We start from the raw sequence: 24,183 nt of genomic DNA, 5'->3' as shown, positions 1-24,183 counted from the left end.
GATAGGGATAGGAGTTGATGGTCCTTTGATTGGCCATTTCGGCAGCAATGAATGTGTTTTATTTTCTATCATGAGCAAGTTCCGATCCAGAACGCCTTCGCTATGCCTCTTCCCAAACACCAATAACCAAAGAAATCAAACACATAAATGCAGCAAGAGACCCATTCGATGGGCTACATCTCCTCATCGTCAAACTCGTCGTCCTTGAGCTCCTTGGGCTCCTGCGCCTCGTTGAACTGGATGCAATCGTCAATGTAGCTCAGGATGGCGCCCACGCTGTCCTCATTCGACGCGTCCAGCTTCAAGTACGACACCATGCTGAAACTATCAATCAGGTTCGCCACCGCCAGGTTCAGCCGCCGGAAGCTCGTGCCGCGCATCAGCTGCGCCTTGTCCTGCGGGTCGGCCGCGACGGCCTCGCTGTCGTCGATGCCGGCAGCTGCGGCCGCCGGGTCGTCCTCGAGCAGCTGCACGTCGGGCGTCAGGAACCGCTTGAGGTCCTTTTTGCGCACCTGGCCCTGCACCAGGTCCATTTTGCTGAGGATGTTCAGGTGGGGCACCTCGAGCATAATCATGGCGCTCATGGCGCTCAGCGTGCCGGCGAAGAACTTGGCGCGGTCGACGACGAACGTGGCCTCGAGCAGGTAGGCGGCACACAGGCGAATGTCGAGGGAACCGGCGCGTGTCAAGAACTTGACGAGCGATGGCAGGATGGGCACGTGCGTGTAGAGCTCGATCTGGCCGGGCATGTCAAAGATGATGAGGTAGTCTTCCGTCAGGGACTCGAGCGCCTCCGTCAGGAAATCAAGGTTCTCCATGAGGAACTCGAAGCAGTAGATGAGGCCGCCGTTGGGGCCGAGGCCCATCTCCTCCATGACGTCGTCGAGCGAGATGAGGTCGCGGATGTCGAGGTCGGGCGTGTGCTCAAAGGTCTCGGCGGCCGGGTCGAGGTTGACGTAGAAGGAGGAGCGGCGGTTCAGCTGCAGGTGGGTAATGAGGGCGGCCGAGAACGTGGACTGGAGAAGCCAGCACAATGTTAGCCAAAGGCGTTCGCGATAGACGACGAGCATAACTGTGTGCCTTGCAATGGACCAACCTTTCCGGCGCCCGCCGGACCCATGACCATGACGCCGAATTTGCTCATGGCGACGGTATTGGCAAAGATTGTGGATGGAGAGACGTATTGCAGGTGTTGTTGTTTGGCGAACGAGTTTGCGTACAACGTCATATGCCGCAACGCGCTGCAGTGCTTTGTAAATTTTGCAGTTGGAGTTTTTTATCGCCGCCCTCAATAAGCTCCCAGGTCGCACCCCGCAGTGGGGATTAAATGTTGGTCGTGCTATCTAGCCTGGCGAGGCCGCTAGCAAGCACAGGCCAGACGCTCGGCTTTTGTTCGCTGTGGCGCACTGAAGTGGCTGCCGACGTGTCTACAGCGTGCAAGCCCACTGTAATTTAGGGCTCTTCAGTAAGAACGCTGGTGCCCGACTTACACGGGATGTGAGCTGGCCAACCGCGGACTCGTGCCAGTACCAGAATGGAATGTCTTTGATCTTGGTTCCTTGGCTCCCGCTTACATATTTCGCAGGGGAAGAAACAAACATCGCCGTCTATGGTTCTGGTAGCTGAGATTCATTCATGCAAGAGACATGGGCAATTGGGATCGCATAACGGACATCGATCGAGCTGACGTTCGTATTTGGCAAGGACGGATATCAGACGAGCGTGGTGGTCTGCTCATTTTTTCTTTCTGTCCGTTTGTACTTCCCTTGCGATCCCTGTCAAGACGAAAAATGCCGCCGTTCCAATTCGCATCTTAATCTTAATCTCACTTTTGCGGCAGTCTGGCCAGATGACTGGCAGCAGGGACCCCTGGGATGGGCCACTCGGGACGTCGCTTTCCTCATTTGTGCCTTTTGTTTACAGCGGTCCGCCGTTTGCCATTGCCACTTTGGGCCTAAGAACGTTGCACACGACGTCTAGGCCCCGGAGAGCCAGAGAGCCATTGCCCCCTTCCGCAGGCAAGGGCGAAGACCACTGGCAGCGGCACGCACTTTAGACTCGTGGACGGCAGGGAGAATTAACAAACGGCAAGAGCAAGAGGACGAGCCACGTTTTGAGTCTCCATTGTATGTTGTCTTACATCGTATGTTCATTTTAGTGAGTGGCGGCGCCCGCAAACAGTGTGCTTCCCGTGCCGTCTTTTCCTGCACGTACTTCGTAGGGTCTGACCTGGTCTCTGGGGGCAGAACCGCACATATGGACGGGCAAAGGCACAAACGCTGTACCGCGCTGTTCATAGTCTGGTGTGCGTCTTCCGTCGCGCCTTCCACATGGCGCGGTGTTGCTTTACTGTGGTCGACTTCATTTGCTCCTTCCTGTTGCTCGCTCTTTCCGATTGTCATGCAATGCTCCATTTTGCCTGCAGGCATGCTTGCAAACAGGCAAGCACGACCAGCCTGTTCCCCGTCCGATGCGTGCCTGTTCGCACATCGTTTTACTTACGTGATGAAGGAACGATTTAGCGCTGGGCGAAGCTAGCGCAAGCCTTTTTTCACGACGTCTTTCACATCGTGCCACACGTCCAACGGACGCGCTACCCTGGCCTGGTTCCGGTCGTTTGCACGCCCAGCCAAAGGGAAATCCCGACGGTAGAGACAACAGCTACGCGTTCTATTGGCTCGCGACTTGCGTCGAGTGGGTCTCGTAGTCAAGACCCCCTAAAATGGGCTCACAGACAGTCAAGATGCAAAGCGATAATTAGAGTAGGAGCGAACGAGAGAAAATCAACATGACTGGGGGAAAACCCCGAAAAAACAAAACAAAAGTAGCATTAGGAAGGAAGGACCCAGGGTAAATCATTGAGAAGGCACGAGCACGAGACAGAAAGAGGAAACAGCTACAGATACACAGGCAGCATGAGCAGGTTGTCGAGAAAGCAAGAAAGAGCGATCTACCACGTACTCAACTCCCTGGAGGTAACATTCAGTGCCTTGCTCTTTCCTCGCGTGTTACGACGAGCGCCCTCCTTCTCAATCAAGACAATCGACACCAGTAGCTCGAAGCGCCCCTTTTTCCAGTCCTTCGCTCCCGCCCCCAAGCCCCTAAATTGCCTCCTCTGAGAAATAAACGTCGAAAACGGGACCATTTCACGTGTGGCACCACGGAATCGGGCGTTTTGGACGCAGTGATCGACGACAGAATCCACCCAAACGAGAAAAAGAGGCAGGTCGAAAAACCAACGCGGTCCTCTCTGTCGCCTAAATCGAAGGCAGTGAGCGAGACAGGAAACCGTCAACACGGAGACACTCGCCAGCCCACACAATCCCCGACGAAAGGGGCCAAAGATTCAGCCCTTGCTTTGTGTGCAGCCACCAGCGAAGTTCGACATTTTCTGTACATTTTTTGGACACTTGATGCTTCAAGTCGACCTCCGAAAGGACTCGTTGCATTCAATTCGGGGTTTGCCAGACCAACCAACGTCGACAACTCCCGGCAGACGAGCGTTGAGACGAGGTCGTTTTTCTTCAAAATAACCGCGACAGAATTGGCGCAGTAGTCTCCAACTCGACCGTGACTCGACCACCCTCGAGACATCGCGAAACCTCGACGCGACTCGTCCTCCTGCTTCCTCGCACCGACGCAGCACACTGATTTAGCCGTCGATCGCCACGGCCGCATTGTCTGCGGATAATTCGAATCGAACCCCTTTTGACGGCCGTAAAACGACCACTCCCACGCCCTCCCATCTGACGATAAGGAAGCTCGAAACGAGGCTCGAAAGTGCGAGCGCATATTGGACAATCTCTCCTGCATTGTGGTTCCCGTGTCGCGCATCCTCTGTTTTCCGCGACAACTGGCAATCGCGGACACTGACAACCTATCCCAAGAGACTCGATACAATCGTTGCGGAGGGAAAGGACGACAATCTTGCTGCTCACTTGGAGAAAACCGAAGAGGCCGTTGCGCCTAAGGAGGACGACCACGCTCTCTGCGAGAACATACCCACAACGACCCGGCAGGAACAGCCAGCGTGCATCCCGCGAGGTGCGAAACGAGGCCCCACAACGAGCTGCCGGCTCGCTTCATCGTGTCCCGCGTTCCGTCCCGCCTCGCTCAGTACGCCTGTGTGGGCATGCGTTGCATCTTTCGTTTTCGCTTGACCTGTCTTAAATAGCCTTTCCACACCGACACCATGGCCGCCACAGACGGCCGCATGGGTGCACACCCGCAGCCATACCCGAACCTGCCAGCGTCGCCCACCTTGACGAACCCTGATATGATTTTACCCGATTATGACTTTGCGCTCTCGCCCAGCCTCGACGACGAGGACCACCCGGCCCGCTCCCAGTCGCCGCTCATGATGTGGAAGAACGCCCACGCTGCCTCGTCGACCACCGACTTGCAGCAGCTCTTTGCCGCCTCCTCGCAAGAGCACCACGCCTTTCCGACCGGACCCATCACACCCACCACCCCCATTATCTACGGCAATGGCACCATGCTCTCCGACATTGGCGAGGTCACCGAGGCCGAAAGCACCCCCGGTCGGCCCTCGCCAGGATCCGTACGGCGCCGCGCTGCTGGCGGTGCTGGCAGCAGCGGTCCATTTGATGCTGCGGACTCAGAGGGCTCCCGTACGCCGTCGCCGACCCCTTTGCCGCACAACCTCCGCCCCTTCCACCACAACGCCAGCAACAACTCCAGCCACAACACCCTCCAGGCGGCGCTTAGCAGCCGCGACAATCTCTCCGATGCGCCGCGTCGGTCATCGCCCACAATCGGTGTCGAAGATGCGCCTCAGCAGAACGTAGGCTCAAGCTCCAACGGCGTCAAGCAGCGCGCCCGGCAACAGCAGCAGCAGCAGACCGCCCGGCGGGACTCGCTCGAGAGCAACAGCACAATAAGGACACAAGATCAGGCTGGTCTCTTTGCCGACTTTGACGACACCGTCAGCGTTGGCGACAGCGTCTTCCAGGGCGACGACGAGGAGAGTGTGGCCGAGTCCTACGTGGAGGAGCCGTATGTTGCTCGAGAGGTGCCGATCCTAAGCTCGGCCGCACCAGCTTCTCTACTCGCCGTTCCGGATTTCACCAGTGGTGGCTTAAGTAGCGGAGGCAACACAAGCGACGAAGGCGACCGGCGGCTGTCCGCCGCGTCGCTGAGTCTGCGCGCTGAAAAGATTCTGGCCAATGCCAAAAAGCGACTCACCGTACGTATCCTCGCCCAGTATCCATACAAGAGATTTTGTGCACTAACCGGCCCACCTATTATTAGACAATGGAAGGCAACTTGAACCGCGCTCGCAGCTCACTCTATATCTCGTCCCCTCCTGGCGGTTCCCTCCCCTCGGACGGCTCTACGCCGTCCCCCAAGACACCTGTCCGTTCCGCGACCGCCAGCAGCCGCTACCACGACCCGAACCCCGGCTCGCCAATACACTCCCGCATGGTAAGCGACGGCGCCGTGCCAATCAACGGCGGTCTGCCCAGCAACTTCCCGCAGCGGTCGGCCAGCGCTCTTGGTGCCGCTGGCGGCTACCGCAAGCCACAGCAGACCGGCTCCAGGAGCGCTGATCGCATCAACGAAATCCAGGACAGCTTGAGTGGTGGCTACCACCGGGCTGGTCTTGCCAAGCCGGTGGACATTGTCCTGGAGCGCCTGGACGAGGTAGACGGCGCCGACGACAATGAGATTTTGCCGTCGCAGGACCGCTCAAGCGACCAAGTAGAATCATTCCTGAGCCCGACATTCGCTTCGGCCGCCAACGGCGGACAGTCTGGGCTGACTCGGTCGGCGTCCGTTGCCCAGATGCGCGACCTCAAGGACCAAATGAAGGGCCTCAAGGGCAAGATCTCGACGCTCCGTGAGCAGGCCCGTGCCGACAGCCTCAAGCGCAGAAGCCTTCAAAGTCTTCGGACACCTAGCCCGTTCACACACTCGCAGGTGGACCAGTGGTACGCCGAGCAACCGCAGTCGAATGGGAGCCCCGAATCTTCCGGCAACGGCAGCCCAGGCCAGCACCAGAACAACTGGACCAAGGAACGGGCTGCGGACAGCGCGGTTGAAGGAAACCCCGTGGCCACCCGCGGTGATGTCAGTACGCCCCCACCCCGGCAAGCGGGCGGTTCCTCACCCGCTGGAAGCGCACGTCTGCAACGCAGCGGCGGCAGTAGCTCGAGTAGCGCTCGTCAGACTCGGCGGAATACGGCCACTGCGCTCGATGCAGACCAGACGGACGGGGACTCTGTCCTGAGCAGATATGAAGACGTGGAGGACGGAGAGGTGACAAAGCTGTCCTACGCGAATATGTCACAGCATGCGACCGAGTCCCCTGTTTTGGGCGAAGCTCGGTCAATTCCTGGCAGCGAGACTATCCCTGGTGACGACGACGTGGACGATATGCGGACCGAGAATGGAGACTTTTCCGATGACGGCGAGCCGAGACAGCTTGAGGATGTCTTTGTCGACAGCGCCGAAGCCACCGAGCAACTGGAAATCGACGACGGTTTCAACAACAATGAGGTGTATGACTTGGGCGCCGAGGACGATGACTCACGCGAACTGTCGTCGCAACAGCAATTCGAGCAAGATGACGTCGATTACGAGAGCGAGAGTGGCGAGTCGCTGTACCATGAAGCGCTGCAGCACCCTGTATCGCACGAAGACCGCGAGGATGCCTTTGACTACGAGCATTTCATCCTGCACAGCGCCCTGGGGACTATCAGCCAACAGCGTCTGGCGCGGAGTGGAAGCTTCAGCTCGGAGGATTCGGTCGAAACCACGCGGGGCCCTGTCTCGTCTAGCAGCAACAACAATAATGACGCCGCTTTCCCAAGCCCGAACCGCCGGACCAGCATGAGCTCCATTTCCACCGTCGAGTCCGCCGACTCCTTCGCAACGGCCACCGAGGGACGAACCAGCCGTAGCAACCACGTCAACTCCGATGAGGAGGACGACGTCGTTATCGACCGCGATTCGCGGACTGCTGCCGCCGCCGCTAAATACCGGCCGGACAGCGTGCTCCTTGCGCGTGCAGCCGCCGCCAATCAGAGCCCCACGCCTGCCGCCTCCGCCGCACCGCCCGAGGACAACTTTGGGTCCGGGCCCAAACGGAACAGTGCCGAAGAGCCCCGCCAGACCCAGCAGCCGTCCATGGCGCGGCGCCCGGCCAGCGCTGTCGCTGGCCACCGCCCGTCGATCTCGTCGTTTGAGTCCATTGGCACCACGCGCAGCTTCCCGCTCGTGAACCGCAACCGCATCGGCAGTGTCAGCACCGTGAACGGAGGCCCCGCTACGGGCTACCGTAGCGGCAGCAGCGGCGGTACCCACAGTCTAACCTCGTCCGTCTCGACCCTGCCCAACGGCAACCGAGACAGCTCTGCCTCGTCGACGCCGACCCCGACGCCGACTCAGGCAGCACAGCCAGGGCTCAATGGTGGCCTTGTCTCCTCTGACAACGAGGAGCTCCGGAGCATCTCCGAGATCATCATGAACGAGACGGCAAGCATATTTGAGCAGGGCGGCCATGGCAGCGCCAGCATCGGCACCAAGCCGAGTGTGTCCAGCCTCGGCGCGCCGTTCCTCGACCGCGCGGGCAGCGCTGCCAGCAGTACGAACGGCGGCCCGGCCTCGCACGCCCAAGCCCAAGCCTTGGAGGCACTGTCCAAGGAAGACCAGTACCTCGTCGAGCGCCTGGTCGGCAACCTGGGCCGCTGCGTGCTGGGCCTGTCCGAGAGCGGTCGTGCGAGTACGGAGAGCCGCATGTTCCGGCGGCGCATCGATGCTGCACGCCGCATTCTCGAGGGTCTTGACCCAATCTAATTTCCTTTTTCTTCTTCTTCATTTTTCTCACCACTTATTTTGTTCTTGATCCTATTCCTTCACCTACAAATGTCTAATGAAAGCGAACAATCTCTTTTTTGGCTTCGGTTTCGATCTTTACTTTTTTGGTATCCGAGAAATTGGAGGCGTTTCATTGGCTAGTGTGATTTGTTTCACGGTCAACTGTTGAAGTCGTCTTTTTTAGATTTTGTCTTGTTCGGGATGCGCGATGGCGCTGCAAAGCCACTGGGTGTCATAGGATCTTTATGATTGCCTTTCTCCCTTGTCTCTTATGACGACAACGGACCATTTCGCGTACTATTATATATTTTTTTCACTTCTTTTGTTGACCCGTTTTTGTGGTGGCCGTGGATGTGTATCTATCAATACCCCTTTTCGCACTTATCTAACTTGTTTTTCAAGCTGTTTAGTATTGGGTCTGGATATGCTGGTGAAGAGGCATTAAGCATTGTCGTACACATTGTCTACAATCACGCCTGTCTTACCTTTGTCTGACCCCGTAATATCTTCCGGGTGAGTTCGAGAAGGTCCATTCTATTTCCAGTGATAAAATCAAATCAATTTTCTAAACCATGTGACTTTTAGACTTTTGGGACGTATTAATATGAAATGACAAGTAAAGTCAGGGAAGCTGGCTCTTGTAAGCCTCATAATAAAAACAGAAAGTGGATGTGAATAAACAAGATAAGTCGGTGCGCAAGAGAGACGTGAGCTCGCGGTTTTCACCCCTTTAAAAGGCAACGAAAAGGTTACCTAAGGCGCATAACGACATTCTAAACCCTGATTTACAATCAAGAACGACACCAAATAAAGAAATAAAAAGAAATAAACTTGCACGATGGGGGTCGGAACGAATGGAAAATGAAAAGGAAGTAAAGAATATGTGCGCAAAAATGAAACAAGACCCTGGACCGTGAGCAATAATAACTCATATCATTTTCGCCCTTATTCAGTGCCACGGTGCAGCAGAAGAAACTGAAGGAAGCGGGCCACAAACCCCCCTTATCTATATTTTTGGGTTTTCTTTATTGATCAGTCGTCGCCACCCTTCCGTGCAGTAGGCTCGCTTTTGGACTGCGCACGACGGGAGTAGTAAGGTCGGCTCCATTTCACTTTGTTGTATCTGCCCCTGCCTCGCGTACTGCCTCTCAAGCTACCTCGGGAGGCACTGTTGTTCGAATTATGGTCTGGGCCATTTGAGTTTTGTTGTTTTCTCGGTTTGGGTGATGAATCTGGCTCGGTGACGTCTGTGCCCCGTTGTGTGTTGTGGAAACCAGAACGATCAGATGCCTCCGGCGACACCGTCACACGGTCGGACACGGAATTGGTCGTGGCCGTGGCGTCTGGTTGAGTATATGCTTGCTGTGCGTGCTTGTGCCGTGCAATCCTCCCACTTTCTGTGACCTGGGGAGAAGGGGATACGATGCTAGTGGTCGTAATATCACGAAAATGTGGCACGTCAAGCGTTGTCGATACCTTATACGGCGTCGAGGGGGACTGTCGGGGTGTAAACGTTGGTGCAACAGGATTCAGTCGGGGCCCCTGGATGAGGAGACATCAAAATGATTAGAAATGGAAAAGTCAAAACAAAAAGGCAGTTTGATAGCAATCATACCTATTTCTTCCGATCCGAATTCGAAATTGTCTCCGTTGCCGTTTCTGAGCCGGAATCGTCGTCTTTGTGGTCCTCCGTGGTCTTGTTATCGTTCGAGCCGGCACCTGAAGTTGATTCGTTCGCATTTTCTGACGTGCTTCCATGGCTCGTCGAGTCCACCACCTTCGCTGGGGATGTTGTTGCTTTAGAGACATCGTCGCCGGTTTCGTCGGCGGTGAGGTCGTTGACGAGATCAGATACTTTACCGGACATGTCTGCCGCCTTGGACTTGTCTTTTGTTTTTGTAAAGACCTGCTTGGACCATAGGTTGGCGTATTTTCCACCTGCCTCGATGAGCTCGTCATGGTTTCCTTGTTCGACGATCTCACCATCCGCAATGACAATAATGGAGTCGGCATTCATGACAGTAGATAGACGGTGACTACACACGTGCGAGTGTTAGCTCTATGTTGGCGTCGAAGCACAAGACAGGTAAGGGTGGCTATACGTGGGGAGTGGGATAACTTACGCAACCACGAATGTGGTACGGCCGGAGCACAATGCTTGCAGGGCATCTTGAATCTTTTGCTCTGTCTCTGTGTCCACTGAGCTAGTAGCTTCGTCGAGCAAGACAATGGACGGGTCTTTGAGAATTGCCCGTGCGATTGCCACTCTCTGTAGTTCACCCCCAGAAAGCTTGATGCCCCGCTCACCAACTCTTGAGTTGTAGCCTATGGAATTGTTAATGGTCAAGACATACGGAAGCAGAGCTTTAATATTTAATGTCCGCATACCTTCAGAAAATCCAAGTATTTGGTCATGGATAGCGGCAGCACGACATGCATCGTAGACATCTTCGTCGGTTGCATCCAGCTTCGCATATCGAACATTGTTCATGATTGTGTCGTTGAACAGGATGGGCGCCTGGGGCACGATCCCGATCCGCGATCGAAGACTAGATATCGAGTTAGTGACACATGTAATCATGAAATGCAAGCACACAGACAGAAAACGAACCTTTTGAGATCTACATCCCGGATGTCTTGCCCGTCAATCTTAATGGAGCCCTCGGTGACATCATAAAAACGATCCAGCAATTTCAAAATGGTAGACTTGCCAGCGCCAGTAGCGCCGACGAAAGCGACAGTCATACCAGACGGAATGTGGAAAGAGATATTTTTGACAATATCCTTCTTGTCGTTGTAGGAAAAGCTGACGTCCTTGAATTCAACGGTTCCTCCAGAGAACTCAAGATTATCAGCATTCTCCTTACTGACAACTGTGGGTTTGGTGTTCATGATATCCAGAAGTTGTTCGGCATGTATAAAATTCCTGGAGATGTTTTTTCCCAGACCAGCGAAGAATGTCAGGGGCGCAACAAGCTGGGTCCAGTATGTGAGGAGCATGGCAAACTGTCCAGGTGTCGACTGTCCAGATGTCACTTGGTACACCGCCAAGAAAGCGCCCGCTAGAAGACCAGCCAGAAGAACGAGGTACTGGAAGGCATAGGCCAATAGATATCCGATGTAGACGTCTTGCGACTTGGCCACCCGAGTTTTGACGGCACTCGAGTATCTGTCTTCTTCATGGCTGACTTGGTTGAAGGAGGCAACGGTTGACCAGCCCTGGATACCAGCCTGCCGGACATAGTGTTCGTCAAACCAAGCGTTGACCTCCCCGCGTCGGGCCGTCTTGAGACTCGCAATCATACGCCCTGCGATATAGAGGAAGATGATAGAGGTCGCGAATGTGATAAATCCTTCGTAAGGGCCGAAAGTGGCCGAAAGATACATAAAGGCGATGGTCATATCAATCACCATGGGAATGGCCGAGAAGCAAATGGACTCGAGAAGGTTGGAAATGGCTTGGCCCGAGGATATCGCGACCATGATGTCAGAAGAGCTCTTGGAGTCATGGAAATCGGAAGAAAGGTTCAGAACATGAGAGTACGCCGCGATGCTCATTGCGCCAAAGGAATAGTATTCCACAGGGATCCAGAGCCATTGGCGTAGCAGGGAGATTCCCGCCTGGGACGATGCAAATTTGAGAAACGCGAAGATGATGACCTGGACCCACGGGTTCTTGTCATTGGCATGACTCAGGCTATCCATAATGATACCGAGCTGGCGAGGAATGAGAACGTTGAGAGCGTTGTTCGCCAGAAGGCACAAACCAACAAGAAGAGCCCGGATCTGAAGGGTACGGTTGTTGACAGGCCAGATATAAGGGAAGAAGATCTGCGCATGTTAGCCATGGCCGTTACAACACCCCCAATATAAAGACGGCTGCACCTGGGAGAAGTAAGACTCACCATGAACCGTTTTGCGTACTCAAACCAGTTTCCATTTTCCTTCAGACGCTTCTCCATCTCTTCTCGTCTCTTGCGCTCACGACGTTCCCAGGGCAGCTCGTTTATGTTTTCTTCGTCAGTCTTTTTCGCTTTGTCATCTGCGTCCTTGCTGTTGTCTTTGGTCCCATCTTTCGAGTTCTCCGAATCCGAGTTGCCAGTCGTAGAGTTGGCTGAGCTACTAGCCGCCGTTGTGCTCGTTGATCCGTATGCGGTAGAAGACTGTGACCCGTCTCCCTCGTCGGAGGCTTGGATCGGTGTTCCGTCGGGGTTTTTGGGAATGAGAGGCTGTTGCTCGGCGTCAGTGGAATCCTTGGAGTCGTCCACTTGTCTCCATGTGAAATATGTCGCAACAACCAAGCCGACGGCAAGGCACCGAGAAGATACAATGGTGACTTGAGCAATCTCCACGCCAGAGAGCCGACCAGGGGGGCGAGCAGTGAGGCCGACAACAAAGAGAACCGGCTCGAGAACTAGAGAAAGGATATAAGATCCAATGAATGGGTACCACGTCACCTCCGACTCTTCAGAGAGCATGGCAAACTGGAGCCCCAAAACCAGAATATACGACAACAGACTGATCATAACATCCTGCTGGCCCAGCCACTCCTTGTCAATGATGGAGGGGATGATGATAGCGACAATCTGAGCAACGTAGCTCAGTACTGTGAACAGCATTAATGCCAGCAATGGACGTCGGCGAGGGTGCTCTTTTTTGTCAGACAGAGTGCAGAGAGCGACGGCCGACGAAATGGCAAAATAACCAAAGATGGCCGCCGGGACGGCATAGTGAAGGCTTATTAGAGCCGTGTCCACGGGCTTCACCAAGGTGGTGAAGCTGGACATGGTCGTAAAAGTTGAGCGTGGCCCGTAAGAGCTCAGTAATGTCGGTTGCGTCCGAATGATACTTCCACTGGCTCAAACAAATCTCAGATTCCAACGCAGGGCTGAAAATGGAGGCCCAGGCCGAGACCCAACTTGTAGATGGAGTCGAAGGGACCGGGGATGAAAACAAAGGTGCAACACAGGAGGACTTTCAAACATGCGGAAATGTAAAGAAATTGATAGCACTGGTTCGATATACGAGAGAAAGCACCGCACTGCAAGGGGAGAATTGCAGGTCGTGCGCCAGGGCGAGGATGCCAACGGGCGAGTGCTGACTTGGGTCAAAGAGAAGCGTGCAACTCTGTTGAAATAGACACCTGATTTAAGTGTCAAACTCGGAACGAAGCTCAGTTATAACAACCGGTGAATGAACGCCGGGGGCAGTTGGGAGGGCTCCTGGAAGGATGCGGCTTGTTGTGGCGGTTCAAAACAGAACAAACACTGTATACATATTGCTGGTTAGCGCAACTGGACCTCGTCATGCAGCGTGGCAGGGCAATCGGTACCTGGCTGTGCGCCGACTCACGGGACGGAACTAGATTGGCCTAGACCATGCGGAACACCCTTTTGTCAATGTTTTCGTTCTAGGCAGCCGTTGTGCGGGGGAGGATTCAATGAGGCTCTGAGTCAGTGGCAAAGTGCCAGGAATTAACAAGGGGGGTGAGATTGGAAAAATCGTGCGAGGCAGAATGAGTTTGGGTCGCAGCGAGAGTGTTGTTGAGAGAGGAAACAAATTGAGCAAAATGAATCGGAAAGCTTCAGAAATTGTACGGAGAGAAGCAGAAAACAGTCGATGGGGAAGGCGGTGCAATTGTGTGTGTTGGTTCGGGAAAAGTGGAGATTTCTTATAAAACAAAAACGGGAAGGAGCAAATGGCGATGAAGTGACGTGTGGGCAGGAACAACAGACCTTTGTCCAGCAGCGACCGATGGGCCAGGAAAGAGCAACCGGCACCTTTGTGGAAATCTGTTTCAAGGGAAGGCGAGATGGATTTGATGTGAACCCAATGCTCCTTCCGTTACTGGCGTACCTTCCCAACAATAAACTGGTGGGTGAGACACACAAACACAACTCCCCCCCTGGTGCAAGATCGCGAAAACAAAGACGGGCGGCGCGTCAGCGTACAAGACACCCAACAATATGTAAAACAGCGACAAAGGCGCCGAGGATTGGCAGCAACAGCAACGACACCAGCAACGACAAGCAGCGAGGCAGGAAGGACTGCCGTTGCCAATGCAGGTAGAATACTTCAAACCGGCCGCTGGTCGCGCAGGTTGCAGAAAGCGAGCTTCCTTTTCGATTACACAAGCTGTGTTTCTTGATCGTGCAGAGTATCGTGTTGTCTGCTGCGATCTTCGTGCGACCCTAGCGTGTCCCACCAATGCGGACGCCTAGAAGGACGGAGCTGGATCCGACAACTAGCCGGAGGTACGGGCTTGGCGCAACCCGGCAGTCGCGAAGACAGGACTGGCTACGGCCGGACAGCGGTGTCCTTTGTCGTTTAGAGATGCGACCCGCCCGTCTCCAGGTATCGCAGACAAGGTTTGCTGAGATTGTTTTGTTTGATCTGTTGAGTTTCCGTGGCTAACAGTGTGATTCGCTTTCCTAGGCTGTGTGGCGATGCTTGATATCGATATGCCGTCTCCGAGATTGAAACCTGACTTTGGAGTGCGGTTGCCTGCGTGAGGTGACGTCCGCTAGGTTTTGATTTGAGCCCTGGCAAAAGGTCCGTCTTCGACAACGTCTCTTTCGGTCTTCACCTTGTCAATGCCGATGGCTTCGAGCAGGCAGTGTCTAAAACGTCGAGCTTGTGAGAGTTGCAATTGTGTGACTGCAAGGTGAGAACTGATCAGTGTGGTTGCCAGAGGACAAGTGGACAGCGCGTGTCGTAACCAGAGATGTCCAAGTGTGTTGCACTCCGGGGCCATCAAGAGAAAACGAGGGTGACAAAATAAACCGCCAGATACTGACTCGTTTCCAGGCTGAGTGATTAGGTGACGTCGGATACTCGCCTACAAAAAAAAAGGGCTAAAGAAGTGTCAATGCTAGTCCGTGCTCATAGGCACATATAGATGTGAACAAGAGAGACGGCCTTTGAAAATGGCAACAGGTTTGCTCATACACAGAATAACAGCAAGAGCAAAGGCAAAACAACAACAAAGAAAGCCGCGGCGAAGAAGCTTAAAGTCGGTGCAACACGAGCACAAGCGGACGACAAATTGCAGAGGCGGGGAGAGATATGTTGCTTTAATGGGTGTCCTTGACTTGGAGGGACGCGAGCAAAAGGTTAGAAAGAAATAAAGACCACAAACTCAAGAGGACGCGTCGACGAAATCGGAAAAACAGACATAAACCAAAGGAGGTTTTATCAAGTACACCGTACGTCGTACTTCGATCTCTATTAATGGTTGGGACTGATGGTCACACGAAACGAGCAGAAGAACACAGAGGGAAAGTATGTCGCGGAAGGTCGTGCATGCATGCATTGGCGCTCTGGGCCCAGACCTTCGGCGAGGAGGGTCGGAGGTTGGGAAATGGCGGTATGCGCTCCGTAATATTGCCCAAGGTTCCTTCCGAACGAAATTCGGGCACTGGGCAGGGATTGGCCTCCTCATACGGCACACATCTGACTTACAGACATGCTAACTGCATGTTTTATTGATCTAGGAAAGGTCCACCAAACGGGCCGTTATCAAATTGACAAGAAAAGCAACCGGCGAAAGTTGTTGAAGATCTGTTACCTTGCGGCATGGCTGGGGTGGGTGGGGGCACCAAACGTGGCCGACCGTAATATTTCCCCATACGGAGAAAGACCTGACAAGCTCCAAGAGGCGAGCGAGGCAGCTTCTGGCGAACGACGGCAAAGTCGGCATGTGCACGGAACTTGGCTGTCGAAGGGCCAGAGCAGATCTCAAGGTCAGTATGAACACAGGCTGACGGAATATGCTGAACAATACCCCGTACGCATCGCAGAAAAGAGCAAAGCCACGTTGGTCAGACCTTTCGCGTTTGTATTTAACAGGGCAAAGACTCCTACGTTGTGCTACGACTCTCAATTCCAATTCAGCTGTTGGTTGGCAACTGTTACAGTGGGGGGGCAAGGTAAGGTCCCATGGCACCGAGTCTGGCCGACCGGCCAGCAGGGAGGACATGTCCTGCACATCGGCAGGTAATAAAGCTCCAGTGCCGGAGTGAGACTATGAGGAAGCAGAAACAGAGAAAAGAAAGTGCAAAGACAACTGATTCAGATAATCAGAAACAGGCAATACAACGGTGAACAGAAACAAAACGAAGCAAATGACACAGACATGCATTCTGTGCACCACATCTGCCTCACCGCTTAGAGAATTAGCCAAGGGACAGGGTTTCCAGCGGAGCGACAATTGCAGGCGAAACAGGGATCCGCAGCCAGCTGTTAGGAACGTGCGTTACGGAGAAAAGAAAGCAGCGCGCACAATTGTTGCAATTGGCCAAGTTCAGGTACGTCTTTTCTATCTTCCGGGATGCACTCTTGTCTTGTCGTGAGGTATGGTACAAGATTCCATCCTACAACGTAAAGCAACACAACATATCTTTCTGCTGACCTTCCATGGTTTCCCAAAGGCGCTAATGCACGGCAGGTGGACAAGAGGCGAAGAGCAAGGCCTGCTCTGGGATGCCACATGCACGACGAAAAGCTGAATGAAATTCACCCAAAAGAGCAAATCCATACTGTGTATGCAAAGCTAGCCGCGTGGTCCCCTATCCATTATGCATCGATCACTGGACTATGGGGACGATATACAACGTACACTCATACAGACAAAACATTCTTAACCGGGACGAGCTGGGCAACCCCGAACATATACGGGGTGGCGGCTGCAAACCGCCCCTCGCAACTCTGCTTATCACAAAGCACCCGCCAATTTCACCATTTCACAAGCCTAAACATGAGTCCTGATCTGGTTTGTAAACGCTGGTTCAGAGCATATGTGCGCCGCTTCGGAACAGAGCTGGTATGTCTCTATGTCCCATGTCCCATTGACAAGCCGTTGACGCAGCTAATAAGGTTGGCCCTCTCCACCGCTGGATTCCAGGAAGCTCAGTGCTCCACACACCATGCAATATGCAGAACCTGGTGTGCGACTGGTCCAGCGAGGTTGGAAGTACACATGCAGGAATGCAATACCAGACCACGATAGGTTGAGAGGGCTAGGTGGGGAGAATCTTGGAGAACTCTGCTGACCCCGTGAACAGAAACGACAAGACACCCCAGGCAAGCCCTCGCTCAGCGGACGGTAAGCACCTCACATATCCCCGGCACGAGAGTGGATCCTGCATCTAAGGATCTCCAGTGTCGTATCCAGTGTACGGGTACGAAGCAATACGGCTGAGCTCTCTTACGTTTTGATATTCTCCCTCCTCTGGTCTGTTTCTTTCCGACGCTTGAAGAAAAGCAATGGGAGACAGGAGTAGGCAGGAACAGTCCCAGCCATTTCTATCTCCACGGGTGGTCCGATGGAGAAGCATTCTGCATTCTCCATGACGACGATGCCCAGGGCCGGTTGTTTCGTTGTCACATCACGGTCCTGGTATGCGACAGATACGTGACCAATCTGGTTCCATTTTCACATTGCTATAACAAAAGACTGATCACCTATCTCTTTTCTGAAAACGATGAGATACGAGAAGCGAGTGCCGACCATGCAGCTCTATCTGAGGGTTGAAAAAAGGAAAGACCCACCCTGATGCAGTTCAGAGCTTGACGCAAGATAATGCTTTCTTTTTCCTCACTCTACCTAGGTACGAGGTGTGTCTGAAAACGAAAGAAAGAAAACCCAATGAACTTGCATGACCCAATCGCAGATGCGGCTAAACAGAGTCATAAAGTATGATTGGCGGCGTGTCGGTGGCTTTCCAGGTTTGCTTGTAACTTTCTTTTTCCTTCTTTCCTTCTTTTTTATTTTGTTCTGCGCCATCGATGGACACACACCAGATATCTTACATTTACACTGCGTGCACCGGCTGCTAGTTGCGCACGCAGGCTTTGTCCAATGTGAACTCACCATGCATGAAGAGATCGAGCCCCATTCTTTCCCAACTTTCCCAAACACACCAAACTTCTCCGTAACTCAATTCCCATCCAAGCGGAACCATCTTAACGAAGAACAGACCTCCATCTACAAGATACAATCTGGGGCACTTTAAATCGACACCAAAGAGAGCCACCACGACATGTGTCGGGATGATCCAAGTTCTTCTAAATGAACGCTCGGCTCACGAGACATTGCTGGTCCCTTGAAACCCCCAGAAACGTGCTACGCTGCTGTGCGAGCCCTGGACTTGCAGCTGGTCCTTTTCGTGGTATCGGATCCGAGACACTCTCAAAGCACCCTTTCCAATAGGTTCCCGGCGGTCGTGGGAGTCTCTGTCACACGGCGTCGTGCTTGTGTCCATCTTCAAGAAGCCGTCTGCACGTCGAGTAATGTCTGCTCTTTGTTGCTCATGTTCGGTTTTCACATTCTTCTCAGTAGCATTCACCACATCCGCGTCGGATCGACGGTATAACGACCCGCCTAGACCGTGATCCCTTCTGTACTCCGGTGTCAACCAACGCGTTTCTTCGGTTCGGACCAAAACACCGGAAGGCAGGGCTGGAGATACAAGAAAGATACAGCTCGAGGCAGAGAAAGCCCGAGAAGAACCCAAGTGCAGTCGCGCGTGGTGATTTGAGGTACCAGTGCGTACTGCCAGTCGACGGATGTAGTCCACTGTTGGATGGAATGTCACTGCGGCTCTCTCAGTACGACACGCAGTTCAGCGACTTTAATCCGCTATCTCGTGATAAGTGAGCGTCATCTGGCATCATGTGTTCTCCCATCCCAGCTTAGCCTGCGGTAGACATGGCCAAAGGGTCAATTTAAAACGAAAAGGTCCTACGGAGTAGTGATTCGTCCTCTGGGACAGGCCCGACAAAACACTATTCTGTCCCTTTGCATGGCTTGTGCTACCCACGCAGGCCTCGTTTCTCCACACCGGCTCTACCAAAAGCTTGAGAAACGATGACAACACATACGTGCACTCTGCACACTCTCACACGCTCTCACACTCACACACTCACATCCTCTTGCCCTCTTACATACCATACCCATTCCCCTCCCTGATCGTATACCCCCAGTTTAGTTGTCTCCATCTCAAGACACCGGACCCTCCTACCAACACTGTCAAAATGCGATGGGTTTCATACGGGTCAACAAAAGTGCTTGCTTATGGAAGGGGCAAGCGGAGGCAACGGAAAGGGATGGCATAATGCAGTCGAGAACTGATCGACCTCGTTCTGGTTTTCCGTTGGTTGTTTGGGTGTTGGAGGCTGAGAGCACCTCTGCATACACGATGCGGACGTTCCGCCGACAGTTGGCAGAGGGGAAAGAAAGGTGCGGCCTACTGATGTAAATCTGAAGCCGTGAGTTTTGTGTTCCTAGAATAGGTCTCAAGGGTTTGTAGCTCTATATTGACGGAGAACCTGAGGCCCGCGGTCCCCGTGGTCCCCGTCTCGGCTAGTCATTTCATTCCTTTTTTATCTTTAGCATTTGCACGGTATGCGCTCCAGTCGTATCATCTTTTTGTTTCTGAAGGCAAGAGAGCACGAAGTGACTCCGGCATATAAAAAGGGAAACAAATGAACGCAGAAATAGCGCCAATGCGTTAAATGTTTTTGTCTCACATAAAAGAACAACGAAAAGAGAAACAAAAGAGGTCTTGCAGAGCACCATAGAAACCGACTTGCGTTCGACTCCATCTCCTGTATGACTGGGACTCTTTTCTCCGCGTACATTATTTGTTTGATCTGAGATGAACAAACAGCACTACCAGACTTGCCAGGCAGCCACTCCGTCTCTTCATCCGCTAATGTACATACTTGTATACATGCATTGTTGTGACTCTCACGTTAGGCAGCAATGTTTCCTTTGCACCGCATAGACCTGTTTTTTTACTTTCTCACGTCTTAGGCACCAAATCCGCTGCTCAAAAGAAATACAACCTACGGAAGGAAGCTGAGTATGAACGTGTGTGTGTGCTTTGTCGAGAATAGTGATAAAATAAACAAAAATGCAAGGAAATATAAAGACCACAATCAAAACGTAAGCTTGCCCAGCAACTTCTCTGACGAGAATGTGAACGCCATCCAAGGCCCTGCAGAGTAGATGTTGGTTGTTGATGCTCTTCCACTCTCGGATTGACAACAAACATCACGAAATGGCCAGGCACGATGACTTTTGTACTGCAATCCGATGCCCTTTAGAGGCTGCATGTTATAATTTTTATGATTTACTAGTTGGTATCAGATGTATCGACGGCCGGACGCAGCATTTTGTCTATGCTGCACGGCCTGTCATTTTGCTGTATCTTACAAGCGTCGACGCAAAAAATGAATAAATAAAAAAAAGGAAAAAAATACCCAAGCATAACCCAGACACCACTGCTGGCAAACAGGCCAGACAGACAGACCCCGTCAAAACGACAAGTGTAAAAGTGTACATAACCGGAACGTGACAATAGGGCCGACACCTCGAGACTAAACAAACTGTTATGCCGTCGGCGGCACCACATCCTCCAGCTTGATGTCCTCCTCCTCGCCGTCCGTGTCGGTGTCGGCCGTCTCGGCGACGTATTCAGACGCCTTGACCTCGGCGGTAGCGGAACCGTCCTTGCGGTTCTCTGCCTTGAGCTCCCAGTTGTTGGCGAAGCGGCCGCTGCGGTGCAGGTCGGCGACCTTTTCGAGCGTGTGCCGCAGGTAGATTTCCGGCTGCGGGATCTCGGCGCGCAGCGCGCGCATCGACCAGAACCGGAAGCGCGCGAAGCAGTTGAAGATGAGGTCCAGCAGGTCGTTTTCGGGCATGCGCGCCGTCTTGGCCTCGACCTTTTTGACCTTGGGCGGCGGCTGCGCCGTCTTGATAAAATCGGTCGCATAGTTTTGCGAGGCAATGCCGCCGCTGCCGATGATGCGGAACTCGGGCTTGGACGCGTCGCCGAACTTGACCTGGGCCTTGGGGATCATGGCGGCGCGCGCGCGCTCGTTCAAGATCAGGTCGGACTCGGCGTTCTTGACGGGTGCGCAGTTGAGCTCGTGCCGCACGCGGCCGGCCACAGTCGTCTTTTTGGGGATGGCTTTGCGGAAGAATTCTTGGCGCGGCTGGTGGCGCCGGTAGTGGTGCCGGCCGCCGTGGTTCTGGTTCGGCTGCCCCCCGGGCTTCTCGACGCGGTCGTTGTTCTTCTGGCGCAGCAGGTGCGCCGGGATGCCGGCCGCGGCCGCCTGGGCGCGTTCCTTGTTCTTGGCCTTGAAGCCGGGCAGGTCCTGTTCGCTGAACAGGTAGGTGTTCTTGATCTGTGTGTTTTGTGCGCCGCCGGTCCCGCTGCCGGCCGCGTTGCGGTTGCCCGCCGTGTCCACCATGGGCAGGTCCAGCTCGTACTCCTTGGGGATGGCCTGGTGGCTGCCCAGGTCGCTGCGCAGCAGCATGCGCATCCGGTACCTGGGCTCGCCCGTCTTCTTGTCGACCTCGGTCCACTGCCGCACCGTCGCAATCTCAATCTCGGCGTCGTCGTCCAGCTTGTCCCACGCCTCCCATACGTAGGGCGGCACGCGCACCAGGTACATGTTGCCAAACGGGTCGCCGGGCTGTGTCGCGTCATAGAACTCGAGGTCGCCGGCGTCTTCGTAAATGTCGTCCTCGCCACCGCCAATCGCAGGGATGCTGGCCAGGCCGCCGTCGTCGGCATCGACGTCCATCTTGATCGGGAGGGAGGACACCTCCTGTTTTACTGTCGCGTCGTCGGCCATCGTGTCGGGCTGGGAGAGGGAATGTGAATGTGACGTGGAGGAGAGGAGAGATGGGAGGCGGTCGACGAGCGTCCGGCAGACGAAACAAAACCGCAGCCGACCGGTCGAACAAACGCTGCGTCAAATCAATTCTCGCCGGGCGTCTCCTAAATCGTACCAGAGTCGTGTTGGTCGAGAGCTGGGGCGCTGCTTTCGGAAGACGCGCCTGAGATCTGTCAATGCGAGTGAACAAAGAGGTGAGGCTGCTGAGAGCAAGCAGTTGTGGTGCTTTGGCCAGAAACGGCATTTGGGTGGGCCGCCAGTGTCGTCGCTTGGAGCTTAGGCCCAGCTGTCGTTTAGCGCCTTTCTTCTGCCTGGTGGTCACGTGCGAATACGCGCTTCGTCGTTGGCTGCCTTGCACTGTCATTGGCTGCTCAGTTTGCCACCGACTCCACCCTGGGCGCCTGCACTTTATCTCTTCTGACGTGCATTTCATCAGCGAGGCTATTTGTGTATTTTGTTCCTCTTTCATCACACAAATAGTGCAACTATTTGACGTGCATATTTACTTCCGCCGCAACAGCGTGCATCCTGTTATTATTTCGTATTCATCTGTTTTCCCTTGTCTTTTCATATTATGACTTCAGAAGACCAGGAATTGTTGGCTCGCATCAGCCAGTTGGCAGGTAAGAAGAAAGCCTTTTCTCAACTTCATCGTTCTCACAGCAGCTAACAGTCATACAGGCCACATCAACCGCCACAAGAATCAACAGGCCGGCATCTCCTCGGTGCCCTCGTCTCCTTACAACAACTACAGCACCCCGCCCTCATCATCGACGCACCATGCACCATCGTACAGACGCCAACCATATGCCTTACGAGGACGCGGTTTCGGTAGCGGCGGTTATCGAGTCAATAGGCCAGCGCCGTACCGAAATCGAACGCTCGTCCTGAACGGCTCCGGCGCCCCGAGCAGGTCCGACGGGGCCGAGAACGGCGATTCGACGGCCGCTTCGGACAGTGGCAGTGGCAGCGGCGGCCCATCCACGACGTGGGTTGCCCGGAACGACCGCCATATGCAGCTCATCAACGCGGATGTATACGAGAAGGATGCCCAGTCACGGGCCCGTGCCATTGAGAAGACGCGAGTTGAGGGCCAAAAGATGCGCGACGCCCGCGAACGGGCCAAGCTCCGAAGGCATTTTTCGCATCTCGCCCACGGACGGCCGACGGCCAGCAACGGCAACGGCAGCCGAAGCGGAAGCACTACACCACAGTCCTACCAGGTTGTGATTGAAGGCATCCCGTTTGCCGTGGCCAAGAACGGCAGCAAGCTCATGAAACTACCCAGTGCGTCGGCCTTGCTCCCGCTGTCCCCGCCTCGCTCACCTGGCTGTGACTTTTATGAAGACTCTGCTCACCCGTCGTTAGCCGACCCGCACCCGGCGTCCAGCACGCCCAAGACGGCCGTTGTTGGCGGTGTCAAGTTCTACCGCAGCAAAAACGGCAACCTCTACCGCCACGGCGTGGTCAAGGCCCAGCAACGGTATGTGCCTCGCGGCCTAGGTAACGGTGTGGCGCTGACCAGTGGATGTTCCTCCTTCTCTAGGCGCGGAGGCAGCACGATCAAGAAGACGGACGAGCCCTGTAGGGCGTTCTCCACGACCGGTATATTCAGACCCAACCCCAATGCTCCCCTCCTTTACGGCGACGGCTTTCGAAGACGGCACCTCGTATCATTCGGATCGGAAGCCTTCCAAGCTTTATTCGTCCCCTCCCCCCTCACATTCCCCGTTTTCGATTGACTAACCATGCGTCTTGTACTTTGCGCTCGGCGTTGCCGTCTCCGGACGTCTCTGCTCTTGCACACTGCATTTCTTGTACTTTTCTTTTCCCCCATCTCTAGGTTCATGCTCCAAAGGACCCAGCTGCCGGTTCCTGCACAACGCAGCCAAGGTGGCCGCGTGCAAGGATTTCCTGCTCAAGGGCGACTGCGCCCGCGGCAGCGACTGCGACCTGTCGCACGATCTGACCCCTGAACGCACGCCGTTCTGCGTGCACTTTGCCAAAGGCAACTGCACAAACCCCCACTGCTCCTATACTCACTCGCAGGTTTCGTCGGGCGCGCCAGTGTGCCGGCCCTTTGGTCTCTACGGCTACTGCGACCGCGGCGCCGACTGCACGGCGCGCCATGTGTTTGAATGCCCCGACTTTAGCAACACGGGCGTCTGCAAAATCAAGGGCTGCAAGCTGCCGCACCGCGAGCGGGCCAGCTTTATGCGGCGGACCATCGAGACGGCCGACAAGTCGGAGACCACCGACAGCGACAGCGCGTACGTCGACGTGTCGAGCGACGACGAGTCGGTGAACAGCGACGATGTTGACTCGGACGAGGTCGACGAGTTTGTCGGCGCCGACGGCGACGAGGCCGACCTCGACTTTGTGACCCAGAAAGACTACATTGAGATTTGAGGCATTGTAGACTCCCCCGTTCCGCCTTTCTCTCCTGCCCCCTCCCTACGACCATTGCGTTTTGTTGCGTCGTCCTTTTTGTTTTCTTTTGTTTCACTGTTTTCTCTGCGTTCTTGCATTGTAGTGCGTCGTCTCCGTTTCCCATGCTCGTGGTTGGAAAGGGGATGAACAGCATAACGTGCATCTGCATTGAGACGATACCCAGCATTGGCAGCGGTTGCTTCTGTTTTTGTTTTCGGTTTCGTGTGC

General features: G+C 54.4%; 5 protein-coding genes across 5 annotated transcripts; 2 read left to right on the top strand and 3 right to left on the bottom strand.

The window, feature by feature from the left end:
- Nucleotides 1-173: 173 nt before the first annotated feature.
- SPSK_00861 (uncharacterized protein) lies at nucleotides 174-1,144 on the bottom strand (the record flags this gene model as incomplete). The annotated part of the gene is made up of 2 exons (XM_016727807.1): nucleotides 174-1,016; nucleotides 1,097-1,144. The coding sequence occupies 2 exons, from the start codon at nucleotides 1,142-1,144 to the stop codon at nucleotides 174-176; spliced, it is 891 nt and encodes a 296-aa protein (XP_016584338.1).
- Nucleotides 1,145-4,192: 3,048 nt separating this feature from the next.
- SPSK_00671 (uncharacterized protein) lies at nucleotides 4,193-7,818 on the top strand (the record flags this gene model as incomplete). The annotated part of the gene is made up of 2 exons (XM_016727621.1): nucleotides 4,193-5,206; nucleotides 5,272-7,818. 2 exons carry the CDS (start codon nucleotides 4,193-4,195, stop codon nucleotides 7,816-7,818), a joined length of 3,561 nt encoding a protein of 1,186 aa, XP_016584337.1.
- Nucleotides 7,819-9,454: 1,636 nt separating this feature from the next.
- SPSK_00681 (vacuolar ABC heavy metal transporter) lies at nucleotides 9,455-12,626 on the bottom strand (the record flags this gene model as incomplete). Its single annotated transcript, XM_016727631.1, has 5 exons — nucleotides 9,455-9,875; nucleotides 9,963-10,164; nucleotides 10,228-10,388; nucleotides 10,451-11,670; nucleotides 11,745-12,626. 5 exons carry the CDS (start codon nucleotides 12,624-12,626, stop codon nucleotides 9,455-9,457), a joined length of 2,886 nt encoding a protein of 961 aa, XP_016584336.1.
- Nucleotides 12,627-20,232: 7,606 nt separating this feature from the next.
- SPSK_00815 (transcription initiation factor TFIIF subunit beta) lies at nucleotides 20,233-21,483 on the bottom strand (the record flags this gene model as incomplete). The annotated part of the gene is made up of 1 exon (XM_016727762.1): nucleotides 20,233-21,483. One exon carries the CDS (start codon nucleotides 21,481-21,483, stop codon nucleotides 20,233-20,235), a length of 1,251 nt encoding a protein of 416 aa, XP_016584335.1.
- Nucleotides 21,484-22,099: 616 nt separating this feature from the next.
- On the top strand, nucleotides 22,100-23,934 carry SPSK_00748 (CCCH zinc finger protein; the record flags this gene model as incomplete). Its single annotated transcript, XM_016727696.1, has 4 exons — nucleotides 22,100-22,148; nucleotides 22,207-23,008; nucleotides 23,072-23,130; nucleotides 23,369-23,934. 4 exons carry the CDS (start codon nucleotides 22,100-22,102, stop codon nucleotides 23,932-23,934), a joined length of 1,476 nt encoding a protein of 491 aa, XP_016584334.1.
- Between the last annotated feature and the right edge of the window lie 249 nt (nucleotides 23,935-24,183).

Source organism: Sporothrix schenckii (assembly GCF_000961545.1).
Source record: "Sporothrix schenckii 1099-18 chromosome Unknown Cont48, whole genome shotgun sequence".
In the NCBI taxonomy this organism is placed as follows: domain Eukaryota; kingdom Fungi; phylum Ascomycota; class Sordariomycetes; order Ophiostomatales; family Ophiostomataceae; genus Sporothrix; species Sporothrix schenckii.
Note: the sequence above shows the minus strand (reverse complement) of the source record. Positions and strands in the feature narration are given on the sequence as shown.